Raw genomic sequence first — 20,806 nt, forward strand, 5'->3', positions numbered from 1 at the left:
AAAATTGTTTGGACAGAAGCGTGTCAGAATAGCTTTAACCAATTAAAGGCATTACTCTGTTCAGAACCAATTCTTAAATTACCCGACATGTCAAAAGAATTTGTTGTAAGAACTGACGCGTCTGATAAGGGCATCGCAGGTGTACTATTACATGAGCATGAGGGAACTCTAATGCCTTGCTTATATGCAAGCAGAAAATTATTGGACAGAGAATCACGATACTCTGTAATAGAGCGTGAAGGACTGGCCATCATCTTTGCTTTAAAGACATTCAGCAGATATCTACTGCTAAAAGAGTTTGTGGTCGAAAAGGACCATAAACCACTCACGTATATAAGAAATAACAAAATGAATAATAGTAGAGTACTAAGGTGGAGTCTATTTTTGCAAAATTACTCTTTCAGTATCTCTCACATACCAGGCTGTGAAAATATTCACGCCGACCTACTTTCTCGATTAGTGTAGACACGTGAGAAGGGTATAACTTAACCTCCCATGCATACTGTTAGTTACCTTGCAAATTATGCCAAATCAGAACGCACAAATTCGATAATTTTATTTGTAAACATGATGACCCAACTTAATGTAACATTGAATATTGTTTGGATATATATACCATACCCATTCATGATTTGGGAAATCTTCTCTTTATCTATTATTGTTATGAATTTTCATTCATTAATGATTAATAATTGAAATGTCAATATTTCATTTACGTTTTCATTCATTTCATTTAGTAAATTACCTTCATATCATCGACTTAAATCATGCTTCATTGCCATCACTATTGTTTATCACAATGATTTGTAATCACATTGCCATCATGTTGTTCATCACAATGATTTGTAATCACAATCTTTCATTGTTATTGTCACCCATTCATATACCTACGTTAGTATAAACATTTCCATGTCTAGTTAATAAATAATTTAATTGTAGCACAAATCATAACAATGGATTAATGCTAGAGTATCATGATAGTAAATTTACTTCCGTTTGTAAAATCTATCTTTCCCATAATGGTTAAAGAGTATATTTTAAACGTGGGTGGGGGGTGTCACAGTAAAGGTTGTTCACAATTATCTTATTAAATTTTATTTTATTAAGAACTGAATTCATCTCACTCCAGTTATATTTCGGTAGGCTTAGATAAACTTTACCTTCTAATATTAGATCGTCTTCCCTTTTATAGCCTTCCCTCGAATAAATTTCTAATTAGTGAATACTTTTCGTTCTACATTCTGTCACGTAGCCACTTATTATAAAAGCTGATAGGTCTAACATTCTACACTCACTTCTCTCCACAATCTATGCCGGATGGCCAGTCGCTCTATTCCTTATATATACTGGAAGATTTTTATCTTTTGGGACTTTGTAGATATTATATCTCTACCATTAAGACGCCGGAGCTTTTAACTTTGATTGTATAATCTTCAAGGATCAAACCTGAGCCCGCTGTCAAAGAACTATACAATAACCCCTTACCAATTGCCTGGAAGTGGAATTTTACGAGCCCGAGCCTGTTATCAGAGGAACGTATCATCCAAGCCTGTCAACTGCCTGGAAACGTAAACTTACGAACCTGACATATTATCATAAGTTACGTAATATATTCACATCTCTATTTGTAACTGCCACGATCACTATTTATCCCTTTTAATTAAATTTCATCTTCTTTTTATTTCATTGTAAACAAATCGTTAATTGTTTTTCATTTATAGTAACTAGTAAATCCTGGGGCCTCATTCTACATATATCTTTATGCATAGTCGAGTAGCTCTTTACTCACTTGAGACCATGACATTGTACATAAATATATTACTCACACACCTACAAACACTTTTCTTCATCTAGTTCCTTACCTTACCTGAAATCTCTCATTTCATTAGATGTGCGGGAACATTTTTATTTTGTTACAATAACAGAATATTAAATAAACTGTAAACTGTCAGATCTCTAATCATTTTAACTTTGTATTCACTTTTCCACATCTGGTTCATCACCACTTATTACCCAATTGAGGCATTAGGCCATATATTATCTTCAACTGTTTTATGTTAGTTGAAAGTAAGCTTGCAGAGGCAGTAGAGAGACCAAACAAAGGTAATAACGTAATGGATCGAATGTTAACGTAATAACATGAATGACTGTATAAGATTGATATCTCTATAAATCAATAATAATAGAAATACATTTCAATACGTGGGATCTCAAATAGGGTTCAGAACATAAGGCTGAAGAATGTCTTGAATATAATCATTAATTTAATAATACAGTTCAAACCCAAATGTGTGATGATCAGTGAGTGTTTATTGTATAAATATTATATATACACACACATAAACAAATGTAGAACTTTTTTTTCCAGCTTTTGCCTTGACATATTTTCCTGAAAAATGGCAAAAAGAGCAATATTTACTTTTAATTGACTAAACTATTTTTTGTTAACATCCCTAAGAGTAAGGTTTTTCTTTTGAGTGGTAAGCACTCTGAATCCTTTAGAGAACAATGCCCAGTGAGCTACATTTGCTCTATCCAAGAGCAGTGAGACACAATCTCAATTGCTACAGACTATGAGGCAAAGACAATACAGCCGGGGCAGTGTGTTGGTATTTTTTTTTTTTTTTTTTTTTAATTGCAAAAATAAAAGAACATTTTGTACTACTCTGACTGGTGATGCCATTAAATTCAGTTTGAACATAGATCTTGAACACTTGCTTCATGGGATACAATGGCTGACTTGTACTCCTGCCAAAACTCCTGAAGACTTGTGAGGCATAATGCTTGACCTCTGAATCCTAATGAGTTGCTTGAGGTGGTCTGTTGCAAAAGAAACGATCAGATAGATGTTTTGTTTTTTGATTGAGATTGATGAACAAGTAATCACCATGTCTTTCACTTGTAACAAAGTCAAACAACATTGAGCACAGTCTGTGACAGGCGGGTGATAGAAATACCTGTCATCATGGATTTTTGGAGCTGCAAAATTCGTACTTTTCCACAATTTACAGCAATTTTTAAAGAAAAAAAATTATCAACCCCCCCCCCCTCACCCCTCCAAAAAAAAAATTCCTATAAATAAAAAAAATATTTTTCAGTTTTGGAACCTCAATTGTTAGAAAAAAATCAATTTCAGATCTTCCCCATTGCTGGCAAAGAGATACATTTACACCTGCCTTAATTCTGCTGATACTGAGAGCTCCCTCTCTATCTATAATCTGGTATTTTCATAGAGGAGAAGGCGGCTCAGAGAAGCGAACTGAGAACTTTGGTGTTCCTGTATTAAAACAATTATATTTCTTATCAGGATATTGTGTAATAAAATTTTGATGTCGTTTCGGTGCTCCAAACCTCATCTTTTGAAATGTGTAATTATTTTTAAAATTACATTGGATGCTTTTTTAACTCTCTCCTTACTGGCCATTTTCCGGATTGTCCCCAAAACTTCACACCCAACCTAAACAAAAATAGATTTATTTCACTCAAACACGAAAGCTGTTAGTTCTTGCTATACATATTTTTTAAATGCTAAACGAGCTCCTCAACACAGTGTTAATATACCTTAACTATAGAAAACATTTTTGTTCAAATATTATGATGTACAAAAGAAATAAGAATGAAAAAAATGTTAGCTGCATCGTAACAAATGTGACGATTTTCCTATTGGTGGTAAGGAGGGGGTTAACCTTATATGATTTTCACGATTTTACTGTTAGTTGTTGTCATCACTGTTGCAGGACCATTTCACTACACTAGTACTAAAATGAGGAAGAGGGATTGAATCTGCTGTGAAGTTATTTGAAGCAGATTCAATGAATATGTAGGTGTGGTAAGCTTGGCAAGTCAGAGACTTATGATTCAGGTAGGTCAGTATAGTAAAAGCTATTGCAAAAAAAAAATATAAAAAAATAAGTAAATAAAAATTGAGCTTTTATATAGAGTCATATCCACTAAACGTGCTCAAAAAGCTTTACAAGGGGTCCCTGTCTAACAGCAACATTTAACATATAGGATGGGCCATGACACCTGTCAGGCGTTATTACAATTTTTTCGGACAGAGACAACGCTGTTAATGGCCAGGTACTCATTTTACACCTGAGTACGGTGAGAGAATGTGAGTAAAGAGCCTTCTCCAAGGACTATGCACCAAGCGAGGCTCGAACCCAGGACCTTCCGATCCGAAAGCGAGTGTGATACCACTAGACCACATAGCCGCACTTGCTAACTCAAGGGATGAGTATCTTGCATTGTGGTTTGACGATTTCGAGCATGAAAATCTAACAGGAAAGGCTTTTTCTTCTGTGCCTTCTTTGATTAGTCTTTTAAATTGATGCCAGAAAGTAGGGAATCTCTGTGGCATTATAATAATACATTCATGGAAATCTACAGGGTAAGTGACTATAGGTTTGTATGTTTATATACCAAATTCAGCAATATTTTCAATAACTACTGCAATTTTCCAAGGATGATAATATCATATTTGTGATTTACATAATATACAATTGAATGTATCAAGCTATCTGTGTTATTTCTTATATGCCCCTAATTGTCTTCTTGATGGCATCTATTCGTCACTGTAATATTCACATGCCCTCTTGGGATAAATAAAATTAACTGAATCTGAATTTGAAAAGTTGTTTCAATGTGTGCAAAATTTGGCAAAGTTTTACAGCAAAATATGATAAAACTTGCTGGGTTAGATTGGGAAAAATTTGGGGTTTCAAATGGCAAATTTTCCACTATGCCAGAAATACTAAATATTGGTATTAGGCTCTGGTGTTGTGTCTTGGTGTCAGGTACCTCATTTTATGTATTACCCTACTCAACTCAATGTGTGGCTTGTGACCGGTATCATAAGAGCTCTACAGCAAACAAACAACAACAACAACAAAATAATTTAAAAACTTGTATTACAGGAGATGGAAATGTGGTCCCATTTGGCTTGCTGGGGAATATAAACGCTCTGTAAATCAATGGATATGAGCTTTATAAATAGGCATACTTTGAATGACTGTTTGGTATGCGATTGGGGAGCAACAAGGAAAATTTAGGACGAAATAATAATAATAAAAAACATTAGAGAGAGAGATTTTTCTCTAATATTTCAATACTTATATAATAATAAAAAGAGGATAGCAGTTTTAAAAATAAATGCTCAGGAAATTATGAAATATATTACCTGAACTGCTACATAATCTCCTGACATGGCCTTTCTTGGCTTTTCTTTTCCTGTCAAATCACTTAGGTCTACATCAGGAAATACAATCTTGGTATTGGCATCATTGCGGCCACTCAGTTCAGATGAAGATTTTTTACTTTCCTGAAAATTCAATGGGCTCAAAATGATCAGTCTCAGTTCTAGTAAAACACTCAATTCCATTATATAATAATAATAATAATAATAATAATAATAATAATAATAATAATCATAATAATAATAATAATAATAATAATCATAATAATAATAATCATAATAATGATACGTTATTCATACAAAGGACATTTTTTGTACAGACGTGTTGAACAGACATGATAATAAGAAAGCAAATAACAAGGTGGTAAAAGTATGTCTCATGTGAAAGTAATAAAATGTGTAAATTCATTTGTATATTGATTATTATAAATTCGTCTTAATATGTTAAGATCAGAGACAAAAAATTGAAAAATATATATACATTTTCTTTTTGTTAATTGAATAAAATGCGATGATATTATATGGTTTTTGTATAAGATCAAAATTATATAAGCTTAAGAAAGGTCTATTCCTTAAACTTATTTCTACTTTAAAAACCTGTTTAATGTTAATTATCTTATAAATTAAATCATATAAATTTGATAAATTAGTGTAAATAAGTTTAGTTCTGTGCTAAAAAATATATATAAATTATGGAACGAATATTTGTCCATTGCGTATGTTCATTATCTTTAAATTAAATTATCAATAAAGGGTCTTATTTCATTAAAAACTATTATTTTACTTCAGATAAGAGTGTCTACTATTGCACAACAAAAGCGAAGGAGAAACATGTATATAGTAACATAATTCGCTAGTTGGGCATCATCTAATGACATTGGGGACTCCAATGAGTGTCTAGTCAATTTAGAATTCCAATTAGGAATTGTTGTAAATTCGAATGCCAGAAGGTAAAAAAGATGTTCAATGTCTTTCACTTTTTGTTTGTGTGGAGATCAGGCGACCACTCCTATCCGATCTCAAGAAAGAGGTGTTTAAGGGATGGTCGCCATCTTCAAGAATTGTACAGAATTTCCTAAAGGTAGATTTTTCTACACGCTCATCAAAATCCCCAATATCATAACAAAAAGTATAACAAAATAGCTCTTTAGATTAAAACTGCACCCATCCACGCTTTCGCTCAGATCTCCAGAGAGCTAAATTGGTACTGATAAAGCACACCAACTCACACAAAAACTGAGTGGTCTCCTATTTATGACCCATCACCTCAAAACAGTATTATGTCGGGGTGAACCAGAGACCAAAAGTGGTTTTAAAACCTAAATGACCAGAAATGTGACAAATTACTTTTACTTTAAAAATTAATGTACATTTTCCTTAGTAAAATATAAAAACCTAACCCTCATCTTATATTCTTGACAATAAATTCCACTTTTAGTTTCTATACCACCCCAACATAAAACCATTTTGAGACGGTGACTGACATATGATAGAGTTGGAGGGGGAGGGGGAAGAGGAAGGGCCTCTGTCCACCCATCGCCATCGTCAAAATGTAACTTGCATTCGTTATTGCCTATTTAACACTACAGAAACTCCAGTTGCATGGGTCTTATGACTACTTTCAACCTATTTTCTCACATGGGTGTGAGACACATTGCTCTATCTCTTGTTCTTTGGAATAGGGCTTTTAGTGCATTTTAAAAAACATTTGGATAACTTTTGAAATATATTTTGATTGAAAATTCAGATTTTATATTTGATCTGACGAAACTTTCAATGAAATGAAGAATTAAGCAAATACTGATTCTCCATCCAACCAAAGATAAAACAAAATAAGACAAATCGAGTAATAGTTCCATCTTTGCCCTGTCTTGTCACAAGTCTGAGGCATTCAAACTTTATAAAAGATTATTGTCAACTTAAAAAGATGAAGTAAATACAGGGTGTCCATAAAGTCTGGGAACATGGGATTAGTACAAATTCCTCTTTAAAAACCCAATCTTATTCAATTTGGGATGTGAATGAAATGTATTTTGACAACTTGTGACCTCTTCTCTGGTGAAGAAAAGTATCTTTCAGCCAAATCTCCACAATCTATAGCATAGATGAATAAATAAAAATAGATAATGAAGTACGACATGTACACAGACTTTGTGGACACTCTATCGATAAGAAAAACAAATTAATAAATCAGATAAATAAATAAATAATTGTCATGAAAGAGTAAAATAGATCCTTGCCAGTTAAGGATTAATTAATGAGTGGAATGACGGAAATGATTATTACATTGCAGACTGGTCCTCCATTATTATGAAAAAGATGGGAAGAAGAAAGCTATAAGCCAAATATGTCGCCATAAAACCAAATACATCAAACTTACCCCTTCTACCAAAACTAAATGAACTTGGCCAACTTGCAGGGCATGCTTTGCTTCAGCATGTTTCCTGAATGTGTCGATAAGCTCTAAGTGCCGTTGCATCTTTACCTCCTTTGGAACATCATCCTGAAGTCGATGAAATGCTCTTGTTTTCTATAAGATTAAAAAATACTTAATCTTTTTATTATATTCATTCAAAAAAAAAAAAATAAATAAAGCAGAGCTACCAACCCCAATTGAAGGTGTAATTTTGAATGAAAAAAAGGTGTCATTTTGAAGAAAAAAAGGTGTAATTGTTCAAATCCAAGGTATTATTAATAAACATATATCATCACAATCATCTTCAATTGCAATTGGAAGATTCTTCTCCACAATTTGATAAAAGGTTACTTCTGCCCAAGTAAAGCTTTTGGTTTAGGCTTCAGAAAACAAGATAAGCTGGAAGTGGATGATGAAAATGCAGCTTTCTTCCGATTTCAATGAGACGAGATTCTGCACGAAGAAAAAATTGCTTAAATCACCCATACGACATTGATGACGACAAAAAAGCGTAATTGAAATTTAAAAAGTGTAATTTGATTTTAAAAGCCTAAAAATATGCCTCTTTGGCATACAGTTGGCAGCTCTGAGAATTAAAGGCTGAGATGAGAAGCTTTCTGGGCAGCTGGTCGTTTTTTTCCCCATGTGTTTTACTCTAAAAGTTAACACCATAATCATTATAATAGAAAGTTGTTGACATAGGGTCTGGACAAATTCAAATAGTACCTACTTTTCCAGTGGGACAGTAAACCAAAATGAGAAGAGGAAAAATGATACAGGAGGAGGGGAGGGAGGGTTAAAGAAGAGTATACATGTGCAACTGCTTATTGACATTTCAAAAGCCATCCAATTGTTTTACTTACTTCTCTCATGCTGTACGGAAAACAGAATGCAAAGTTGTATTTTACAATGTCCATTAAAGATACAGTGTCCTTGTGGGCATCATCTGTTTCTCCACAAAATCCTGCGATAAAATCACTGGACAAGGAAACACCTGGAATAGTTGACATATCAAATATAATTATCTAACCATTGATTGCTACAAAATAATTGTCTATTTACAATGCTGATTAAGTGTTTCTTTATATTTGATAAATCAGAAATTAGTAGAATTAGTATTCACATTAATACTCCAACTTGCTGGGTTCATAGATAATTTATGTATGAAAAAGCGTATTGATGGTCAGCGGATCAAACCTCTAAAGTCCCAATTTTCATGATCAGTGGATCAAAACTCTGAAGTCTACATACGAGCTTAGTGCACCATGTTTTATTTGACATCGGAGGTGTGCTCCACCCAAAATTAAATTAAGTTTTCATCCGCCGATCATGAACATCGGGACTTCAGAGGTTTGATCTGCCAACCATCGATATGAAAAAGTTTTTTTAAAAGATGGAAGAGGAGAAGGATATGCGATTGACAGTAGGTTTTACATTCTACTTCCTTTTTTACCTAAATCTAAACAATCAGAATGCTGATTTTGAAATGTTTTGAATTGATCAAATTTGATTGTATATGAAAGGGACTTACCTGGTATGATAGACCTAATGTGGTCTACTAGTTCAAGATAGGCTTCCCTGGTGTAGCCACGCCCCATTGCAGAGAGAACTGACGAGTTGCCACTTTGAGCGGGTAGGTGGATTTGACGGCAAATGTTGGGGTTTTGATTCATCACATGCAGAACCTTTTTTTTTTAATTGAAAAAGTTTTCATTTAAATCTAAATAAAACGATTAAAAAAAGAAAAAGAAATGACCCCATTGCCCCTTGAATCGCCCATTATCAACCCACTCTTGAATCAGCTGACATTAATGCCTCTCATTGTGCTTCCTGTAATGGCCGTAAAAGAAACTGGAGAGTTTCTGCATTAAATTCTTGGATGAATTCCCTTTCATTGAATATAAATTTCGCCTCGGAATTCTCCACGAATCTCAAAGATTTGTGCTGTGCTGCATTCTATAACAGCCTTAGACATTGACTTGACGATTTATTGATAACAAATTATCTTTCAACTTTTGTTTCCAACTCCAATTGGCTAATTATGATTAATTCAATGACAAAGTGAAAAGTTGTAATACATTTTATGAAAGATTATTCTTTTCCCTTCCTTTGTCTTTTTATTTCATTGAAATAGCATGGGTCATCTCAAAATAATTTTTAAAACATGTAACACATACATTATGCGGAGTTAAACCCCTTGGAATAAGGAAAAATTCTATGACACCAATCAAGGAGCAAAGGGTTAAGCAATTGAAAGAGAAGCATATTTACTTTTGAGTCTTCTGTGATGGGAATATATAAAAGAGAGCCACTTTAACCCTGGAATTTTTTAAAAAATCAAACAACCTTCGAAACATAAACTTATGAGATTGTTGTGGTATAAAATTCAGTGAAAGAATAGCAATAGTGCACAGGATTAGTGACCAGGAGGGTGACCAATATGTGTCTTTCTGACATGGCCACTATATCCTTGTGTGAGGCACACTACACAAGATACACCCACTTGATCTAGGATAATAAGTTGCTAGTAGTTGACAGTGAGTGGTGCTGCTGGTATACAAAGTAAGGCTTGTCTTTAATGAAATGGATTTATTTTTTCTATGACATTTCTAACTTGCTCATCTAAGGCATTCAATCACATTTATCATTGACTACCTCTGAGCAAGAGAGTAAAGAACGAAAAGTGGAAAATTTAAATCGTGCCAATATCTATATCTAAAAATGCTTAATTGCACTTTACCCTTTTAATTGAAATACAGTACAGCTGTGCAGGGCGAATGCCTTCCACTCATGACAAAAATGTCTGCCTTAAATGAGATCAAGCTACCTATTAAATGCTATTGTGTTGCCTCCAAAAGTTATATCACATAGCTTAATCCAACCCATCAGTACTCATAAATTGATGAGCCACTGCCCCCACTCCCCCCATAATTTCTAGTGTTCAAAATTGTACTCTACCTCATCCGGAAAGTCTTTAGGATGAGGTGATGTGAATCTTATCCTCATCTCCCGATTGACCTGTGCTACATCCTCTAACAATCTGGCAAATCTATGACCTCCTACCTTGGGTTTGTATACAGTTTTAAAACCTGGAAGAAATTAGAGAATAAAACATTTGAAGCCATCGCAATTAACGAATAAATGCTTATTCGCCTCAATGATGCCATCCTCTCATCTCTCATTCATCTTTAGTGTTTTATTCATTGTGTTTTATTGACAAAGGGAAAACCTGAACATCCATAGCATTTGTCTTTGTTAATTAAATTGAAGATTGCATTAAATTCAACTAGTGTTATTTATTTCTTCCAGCTTCAAGCAGCAACATTTGCCTTAAGTCTTGATTTGATTAACCAGCATCTCTCTAAACACCTGCTTAAGCATTTGAGAGAGATTCTTTAACCACCACCAAAGTTATCGAAGAGGCACTTAGCTGGCAAAAAAAAAAAATAATCAATTAAGATAAAGACTTGATACAAGAAGTGAAAACTGGGTTGCAAAAAATGTCATAATGGAGATTTCTCACATTTATTCTCTTAAGTTATTCTTAATTCTTATTTATTCTTAAGTATCACTGGTAAAAGATCTTAAAGCTGCCAATATTCACCTGCACTGAGAACTGTCGTACAATTTTCTTGATCCTCTACTGACTGAGACTGAGAAAGATCTCTGTAACTGTTTACATTTTGTCCCAGGAGCGTCACTTCCTTGACACCCTTTGAGAATAAAGACAATTTGCAAAAGATGGAGAACAAATGTTTGTTTGGTTTCATAGGTTAGTAACACTGATACTGAACAATAAAAGTTATCACATTTAGATACCTGAGAATCTAGAAACAACAAAGATTAAAATAAAGAAAATATTTATTCATAAATAATAAAATAATATTCCTACCTGATTTGATAAGTGTGCAATTTCATCCCTAATGGTAGCTATTGCTCTACTACGTTCTCTTCCTCTGGTGAAAGGTACAATGCAGTAGGTACACATGTTGTCACATCCCCTCATTATGGACCTACAAACAGAATAATCCAAGATATTTTTAAAAAATTATGTTTGTGTTATTTTTTTCCCCTTTTTAGTTGTATGGAACTAAGTTTGATGAGACATACAGCCTTAAAAGATGAATAATTAAAACCAATAAAAAAAAAAAAACCTTAAACATTCAACCTGAATAATAGGTACAACACACTAAACTACCTGATTGCCAGAAAACGATTTAATGAGGAAAAAAGGTTCAAAGAATTCAACGTACACAAAGGCAGAGGGACTCTCTTTGTTGATCCTCACTGGCACAACATCTGCATAGGTCTCCTCTAGAGAGAGTTGAACATTTACTAGAATGACAATAATGATACAAAGAATTAATAAATAAATAAACATTTTTTTTTTACTGGTAAGGCTTTAGAAGAAAAAAAAAAAATTAAAAGAGAGAGAGAGAGAGAGAGAGAGAGAGACAGAGAGAGACAGAGAGAGAGAGAGAGAGAGAGAGAGAGAGAGACAGAGAGACAGAGAGAGATAACAGTTATTCTCAAGTATGGAGGAAAAAATATATAAAAACAGAAGGAAAGAAGAAGTAAGAGAATAAGAAGATGAAGAAGAAGAAGAAGAAGAAGAAGAAGAAGAAGAAGAAGAAGAAGAAGAAGAAGAAGAAGAAGAAGAAGAAGAAGAAGAAGAAGAAGAAGAAGAAAAAGAATAAGAATAGGAAGGAGGAGGATGACGAAAAGAAGGAGGAGAGATTATGGAACTAACAATAAAAATCTGAACAGTGAAGTATTTTACAGAGTCAGAAAAATACCAGAAAAAAAAAATCTTTAAAAATTCAGCTTATTTTATCCTGCTTTATATATAAAATGGATGTTTGAATTAATGTTAAAAGAATGACTAAATTTTAATGTACCTGCAGATTGTTGTGAAGACGCTGATAAAGTAAGAAGTCTGGGCAAATCACGGTAAGCATCTGGTCCACATACAACATCTACCATTTGTTCTTTTTCAACAATTTTACGCTTTAATCTTTCAGCCATGCAGCCTGAAATAAAGTTTCAAGTTTGAGTTAGTACACTTTTCACAATATAGTGAACGTTATTTAAAAAGATGACCACGGAGCTTTTAATGATAAGGTAAGCCCTATTTGTGGGGAACTTGTGTATTGCAGATACTTCTATTTTTAGATGTCTGGATGGATTGGCACCTGAATATTTGCAGGAACTGATTAAAAAATATGAACCCACTCGAAATTTAAGATCATCTCAAACCCAACTTCTAAAAGTTACCACCTCAAAATCCACTTTCGGTGAAAAAGCCTTTTCATTCATAGTTCCACGCCTATGGAACGCACTTAGTCCTCGGACAAAGTCCTGTGAAAATTTATCATCTTTCAGGAAATGTCTGAAGACTGAGTTGTTCCGCGAGGCTTATTTTTCATAAAATAGATGTTGCTTTGATTCTGTTTTTTGTATGCATGCTTATGTATCATGTAGTGTCGTGATTTTTAAAATTTTGTTGTTTTTAAACATTTTTATTTTTATTTTTAAGTAAAGCGCCGCAGAGCACGATTAACGTGGATGTTTAGGCGCTATATAAATTCATTATTTACTATTTACTATCAGGAGTAGAGGAATTACAGAAATTAACTTGGAAGGATTCAGACGATCATTGTAAAGAAACCATTACAGTTAGAAAAATATACATATTAGAGAAGGATCCTTTGTCTTTTAAAAAGACATAGAATTGCCTTCAGTGATTGAATTCATGACAAATTGGCACTGCTGGTCCATTAGCATGTCTCACTGACTCTATCTCATATTATGTTTGGATTTGCCAAATGCAAACAATTGAATTACATATCATTATGATCAGAATTATGAGGAGTTAATTTTTCAGCTTAAATTTTTTTCCCCCTGAATAGAATCCTATTAGTATTAGTTAAACTCTTATTTAAAAATAATTTTTGTGCAGCCATATGGTCTTAAGGTATGACACTTGCCTTCAGATCAGAAGGTCCAAGGTTCGAGGCCTCTTCTGAGCGGCGCATAGTTGATTCTTTGGAAAAGACTCTTTACTCACATTCTCTCACCGTACTCATTTGTAAAATGCGTGTCGCTGTAGGAAAAAAAATGTAATATTGCCTAACAGTTGTCATGTCTCGTCCTACATGTTATATGTTGCTGTTGGCTAGGAACGCCATGTAAAGCTCTTTGAACATGTTTAGTTGATATTGCGCTAAATAAATGATCAAGTTTTAATTCTATATTACAATTCAGTTTAAATTGTATCAAATGTTTCACCTAATAATCCAATTTGCAGTGGATTTTTCCTTCCCCGTCGTCGTTTCAAAGACTTGAAGTATTGTAGTCGTCTCCAAACCTTTTCCTCTGCTCCTTCACGAATAGCACATGTGACAGCCAAAACAACATCAGCCTGAATACAATTGATGTAAGAAACTTATAAACAACACAGCAGAAATAAAGGGTCATCTAACTAGTTTATGTGATCACGTTAATGAGTTCCAGAGCCAATTAAAGAAAAGTATTAAAAGCTCCTTATAGTCAATTAAAGAAAAGTATTAAAAGCTGACACAAGTATCAATGTGGCTTGGTGGCTAAACGGTACAGTGTCTTGTCTGGTCACAAAAGTCAAGCAATGTTAAGCATGGTCAGTGGCCAGATGGATGACAGTGATTATTAAAAATTCTGGTCTCCATATTGTGGCCTTGCATGAGGCACTTTACACACATTAACCCGCTCGCTCAAGTGTGAATTAAATGAGTACTTGGTTATAGGCAGTGATGGATATTGTAAGAGTGCTATTAGAAAAAGGATCCCAAACAGGTGACTGGTACAGTATGAAATGGAAATATGGTTTCATATGGCCTGCTAGGGGAATAAATGAAACATTGTAAGCATGGTAAATCAGTGGAAAGGCGTATATATGGTCATATTTATTTTATATATCAAAGTAGCCGAGTGGTTTTAAGGCATTGCACTGTGATCTAGAAAGTCGGCTATGAGGTCTTGTGGTATGACACTCACTTTCGGATCGGAAGTCCCGGGTTCGAGCCTCATGTTCGGCGCATAGTTGAGTCCCTGGAAAAGGCTCTTTACTCACTTTCTCTCACCGTACTCAGGTGTAAAATGAGTACCTGGCTGTTAACAGCGTTGTCTTTGTCCAAAAAATTGTAATATCGCCTAACAGGCGGCATGTCCTGTCCTACATGTTAAATGTTGCTGTTGACCAGGGACCCCTTGTAAAGCGCTTTGAGCACGTTTAGTGGATATTGCGCTATATAAAGCCCAATTATTATTATTTTTAATTTTTTTAGAAAGTCCCGGGTCTAAGCCACGTTTGAGGCATTTTCATATTTTTCCTTGGGCAAGGTTATTAACCCCAAATTTACTTATATTGGACAACATGGGTGATTCCTGTTGACATCATCTTGTTTGATGGATTATCTATATATTCCTTCATGGAATGCCTAGGCGATAGTATCTAATGACTGTAATTTTCAAAAATTAAATATAGTGCAATAAGCATGGGGAAACAAAAGTTTTCTCCTGGTCATTAAATATAATTCCCTGCCTTGTTCTCTTAATATGTCAAGGTGAGCCAAATACCAAAAACTTTACAGGCATAATTGAAAAAATATTTTTTATTTGAGAGGGGTTTTTTTTTCCAGTTCCAAAAAAAAAATAAATGTCTATTCTATTGAATATGCAAACATCACTTGACTCAAATTTTATAACATAGTTTACTTCAATTTTTAAGCGCAAGCTTTTAAATAGCGTAATATCCACTAAATGTGCTCAAAGCACTTGACAAAGGGTCCCTGTCCACAGCAACATGTAACATGTAGAACGAGAAATGACGCCTGTTAGGTGATACTACATTTGTTCCTCACAGAGCAAACACTGTTAATGACCAGATACTCATTTTTCAGTGAGAGAATGTGAGTAAAGAGCATTTTCCAAGGACTCAACTATGCGCTGAGCGAGGCTCAAACTCAGGACCTTCCGATCATACCACAAGACCACATAGCCGCACATGGCTACCTTTAATATAACACTAGACCATGGAATACAAATTAGAGGGTGGAAGGGATGAGTGAATCACATTAAAATATTTTTTTAACATGAACTGATCCCTATAATAAAATTATAGGATTTTGAAATGTTTATGTTTCACAACTTTTAATTTCTATTTCTCTCTTTTTACATAGAGGACATTTGTATACTTTAAATTCCCATTTGTTCTTAACCAGACTCTAATTTCATGGACTATTTGTAGATATTAAAATACAATAAATAGAATACTAGTTACTGTGTCAATTATTAGGTTCTTTCTGTAATTGTGTTGTCCAATATAACATGATCATTATCTTTTATCATAGCCTCATAATCTCTGTAATTAGCATTTTTAATAACATTTTGTAAATGTTGAAAATGAAATAAAATATAACCTGTTTTATGGTTGTAGCTTTCTCAAACCCATTTTGATGCAAAATGCTCCACACAATCTCTGTGTCATTGACATTCATCTGGCAGCCATAGGTCTCGATAAATACTGAAATTCAAAAAGTGTAGAGAGGAAAATGTAATGAAAGAAAAATAAAGGAAATCATGACTCATTCATATGAACTTTTGGATGGCTATATAACCAAGCAGGTTTGTTTACCCCCCTCCCCTCCCCTACCCAACTTCCATCAAAGTTGTAAAATAACAAGCTATAATAAAAATGTGTAAAAATCATCTGGTCAGAATTGCAGTTAAAATTTAATCCTGACACTGAAATACTGTCAGACAAATTCAAGAATAAAACGAAGATAACAAATACCAAATCAGTCATCAAAACCACATCAAAACCATTTCAGGTTTATACTGCTTTTCTCAATCATTATTATTAGTACAGCTGTAACGATTATCCACTCATTACTGATTATCCGCAGATAAAACATGGACAGATGCTCAACGGATAAGAAAGACCTGTTCCATGAATAAACATTTTTAAAATTCATTACAGCCCTGTGCGACAAATACTCAAAATGATCCACTGAGTACTGCGTCACTTAAATAAGCTGAACTGAGTCAGATTGTGTTGCATTCTCCCCCAAAGCCATGATCAGATGCAATCCAAAACATCTAAAGTGGCCCAAATTTCGAGATTAGGCCTCAAAATTCACCAAAAGAAGACAAATATTCAAAGTTAACACAGATAAAAAAGACTATTCAACTAAATGGAACAGGTATTATTTTTTTCAACATGTGTAATGGTGATGTGGTGGTTGTAGTAGTGGTATTAGGGATGGTGGTGTGTTGGTGGCTGTTATAGTGGCGAATGGGATGGTGATGTGGTGGTGGTTGTAGTAGTGGTATTAGGGATAGTGATGTGGTGGTGGTTGAAGTAGTAGTGATAGGGATGGTGATGTGGTGGTTGTAGTAGTGGTGATGGGTATGGTGATGTAATGGTTGTAGTAGTGTTATTAGGGGTGATGATGTCGTAGTGGTGGAGAGGGATGGTAATGCAGTGGTGGTTGTTGTAGTAGAAGTGGTGGTAGGGATTGTGATGTGGTGGTGGTTGTAGTAGTGATGGTGATGTGGTGGTCATAGTACTAGTGGTGGTAGGGATGGTCATGTGGTGGTTGTAGTAGTGGTGATCTCACAAAACTCAAGGAGTTTTTTCCTAAAATGAAATTCAAGGAGTTTTCAAGGAGATTTTTTCAGTAATATCTAAATCAAAGAGTTTTCAAGGAGTCCTTGAATTTCAGGAGGCTGCAAGAATCCTGACAATGGCTAGAAAAAAATTAGCAACATCGGGCTGTGGCGGAAAACAAACCAACAACCAATTGAAAAAGAAATGTTGAAGTTGAAGAGAAAATGGAAATGGATTGGTCACACTCTTAGAAAACCGACAACAAGCATCACCTGGCTAGCTTTGACCTGGAATCCACAGGGCAAACGAAGAAGGCCGACCAAAGAACACCTGGAGAAGAGATGTAGAAGCGGACACCTAGCATTCAGAACAGTCGTGGAGAGGTTTGGAAACGATGGCATGTGACAGAAAAAAGTGGAGGATCTTTGTTGATGGCCTGTATGGGGCAAAAGGCCAAAAGAAAAGTAAGAGTCAGAAAGCATTGAGTCGTGTGATGACGTAAACCTAGACGGTGTTGGCAACACTGTCATCATGGCAGTGGAATCAAAGTGTGATCTTGTTGATTCCAACTGCACTTGTTAAAATAAGATTACGGTTACCAATTGTAGTATTTTGAAAAATAAAAATTAGATTAAATCAGAATTTAATATGCCCCATTTATTATCATATAATCACATTTGCATAGGTGTGAATTACTTTCTTTCTAATGAGTCTTTTGTATTCTAAACAGCAAAGCCACTGCACCCCCCCCCCCCCCCCACACACACACACACCCTACCCCAAACTCTCACTCGTAATATTATCATCCTATCCCAATGAGCTGTCTATGCTTACTACATTACTACTTTTACTAGATTATTCAGTGAGTATTCCTTTATTCGTTGGTCGGTTGATGTATGGATAAGATCCAAGTCTAATTATTAGACAATTTAATAAGTTGATAACCATAAAGTCATAAAGTAAAGAGAGAAGGTGGCTGGGTGTGGAGAAGCTGATCAGAGACAGACCCAAAAATTGAGCGTCCTGCCCCCAGCCATAAATAAACTTTTAAAAAACAAACTCCTATTTCTCTTTTCCCACACCCCACAAAAATAAAAACCAATGAATGATTGAAACATGAAAAAGATCACTTCTTTTCAAAAATGTTGGGATGTTTTGAGTTTGTCTTTAAAGGCACTCTTGGGAGGCCTTCAGAAAACTCCTACATCCTCAGTATTCTTTATATATATATACATACATTGTTCTAGTAGGGGGGTTTGGGAAAACTTTTTTTTTTAAAAGTCTCCCCCCTCCCAAACTCCCTACTAGAACATTATTTAAAAAATTTCCCCCTCCCAAACCCCCTAATAGAACATTATTTTCAAAAAAACAACTGGGGATGTAGGAGCTTTCGGAAGGCCTCCCGCACTCTTCTCTAATTATAAGTGGGAAAAAACACTGGGAGGCCCTCTGTAAGCTCCTCGTGCTAGCATTTCATTCAATTGTATTTTCACCGTAGATCTTTTGTCATGTGTTTATTTATTCAATTTGTCAATATTTATATATATATATATATATATATATTATATATATATATATATATATATATATATATATATATATATATATATATATTAGCATTTAAAAACTCTAGAACAAACCTTGATAGATTAGTGAAAGTTTAAACTTTCCTAATACAAATACGACCATTGTTTTGGTTTTCCACCACTATTTTGCTTTGTGAAGTATTGAAAGCAGTCCTAGGTTTTTTTTTCTATTAGGGTTAATGATAAGTCTTAGTAAAGGTGCTAGTGTGTTTGTTTATCCTATTACGGACGGTTAGTTAAAAATGGTGGCGTTTTTATGCACCTCCGTTGGTGGTGATGGTAAATTAATGAAAATGTTGCTGCATACATCCATGTGATTTAAATAGTTTTAGATTGTAGTTTAGCACGCTGCTTAGTGATTACCGATGTATGTTTATACAATGACAATAAATTTTAAAATAATAACAATAATTTAACAAATCAAAAGTAAAAAGAAACATGGCACACAAATAGTGATCTCAAATAAATAAATAATTTTAGAAAATTAAAATCTAAATTTTTTTAAAACATGATAAAAAGTTGTTGAAAAAAAAAAAAATAAATAAAAAAGCAAACAAAAATAAAGTAAATTTTTATTTTTTAAATGTCTACAATGGGAGTCGAACCCGGTACTTTCAAGGTTTGAGTCTGTCAGCTTGTCCGTTGCACTACGGAGCCACCTGGCCGTTCAACACATTTAATAAGGTCTTTCTAAAATATTATTTTACCTTCAATGCAACTTCTATTTTCTGGTTTTATATTTCGATTTTTTAAATTATTATTATTATTATATAAATTTATTAACAAAAACATCCTACAGATGTCACAATATAACTTTCGCCATGTCCAAATACAGAAACACAATATCGCTGATGAAATCTGGTGGGATGCGCATGCGTGACGGAGTTGTATAAAAACGATCCGTTAAGATACACCGTCAACGGAGGTGCATAAAAAAACACTTCGGTTAAAAATACTGGTTTTATTTTTTCTTAGGGTTAGTAGTTGAGTGAATATTTGGGTTGTTTCCCTAGGATGAGGAGCTTTTGGAAGGCCTCCAAAAACACTTACCAGTGCGATGTCGCCCATTGAATAGTTCTTGGGGAAGATAAGAATCATTAACAATATAATCTTCTTCTTGTATGGGTGTTGCTTTTTGACTTGTGACCGATCCATTGACACTGGTTAGAAAGTCATTTAGGGAAGGGCCTTGAAACTTAGAATTCGAGTTTTGATTAGATTCACTATTTCTTTGTTGATTTTTACTTTCTATGTAACTTGAATACAATGAGTGGGATGCAATCAACAATTGTTTTTTATTTTTATTTAGTGAGGTAATCTTGTTGCTTTCGTCAAGGATTGCTTTCTTTTTGAAGCGATCGAGACTGTGACTGTGAGGAGTACGTCTCTGCTGTCCAAGTCCAAGTTTATTCACCATAGATGAATATAAGCAATCCTTGCGAGTCCAGTGAAAACATAAAGATGTCAACAATCGTCGTTGATCAAATGAGACAATCATCATGAAATTGTAGAACTGAAGTAAACAGTAAACAATATTCGACCTTTATCTTGTTTTTACTTTCGTTTTCGGTTTTGCATCAGGGTTGCCAGATTATTTTTCAACAAAATGCCAGGGGAAGACTCAAAAAATGCCAAAACACTCAAAAAGATGCCAAAGTCTGTTGACTCCCACCCCCACTAAGAAAACTACTCACTTTTGATAGACAATTTACTATCATATCCTGGTGGCTTGCGTGTTTTCTTTTCTTTTTCTTTTATTTTTTTGTTGTTTTTGTTTTTGTTTTTTTGAATTATACTAAATTTCCTGTTGGGGTAATTATTTACCTACTGACTACTAAGTGGAGTGCTAAACCACTACACCACGGTTGGATTTTAAGAATGAAAAAGAAATGTGAAGATGTTTGTTTTTACGCGTTTAGAAATAATTAAGAAAAGGTGTCATTTGAAGTATAATATACAAGAAA

At 34.2% G+C, this 20,806-nt stretch overlaps 1 protein-coding gene across 1 annotated transcript; it reads right to left on the minus strand.

The window, feature by feature from the left end:
* Positions 1-2,437: 2,437 nt before the first annotated feature.
* LOC144967872 (mitochondrial tRNA methylthiotransferase CDK5RAP1-like) lies at positions 2,438-20,410 on the minus strand. Its single transcript, XM_078905611.1, has 13 exons — positions 19,893-20,410; positions 16,067-16,170; positions 13,899-14,031; positions 12,509-12,640; positions 11,864-11,945; positions 11,503-11,623; positions 11,215-11,323; positions 10,569-10,699; positions 9,142-9,295; positions 8,474-8,604; positions 7,575-7,724; positions 5,180-5,320; positions 2,438-2,820 (listed from the first exon to the last, which is right to left on the minus strand). Exons 1-13 carry the CDS (start codon positions 20,341-20,343, stop codon positions 2,689-2,691), a joined length of 1,971 nt encoding a protein of 656 aa, XP_078761737.1. The 5' UTR covers positions 20,344-20,410; the 3' UTR covers positions 2,438-2,688.
* Between the last annotated feature and the right edge of the window lie 396 nt (positions 20,411-20,806).

This window comes from Berghia stephanieae, chromosome 3 (assembly GCF_034508935.2).
Source record: "Berghia stephanieae isolate SIO BIC M18660-M18661 chromosome 3, UCSD_Bste_1.3, whole genome shotgun sequence".
Taxonomy (NCBI): domain Eukaryota; kingdom Metazoa; phylum Mollusca; class Gastropoda; order Nudibranchia; family Aeolidiidae; genus Berghia; species Berghia stephanieae.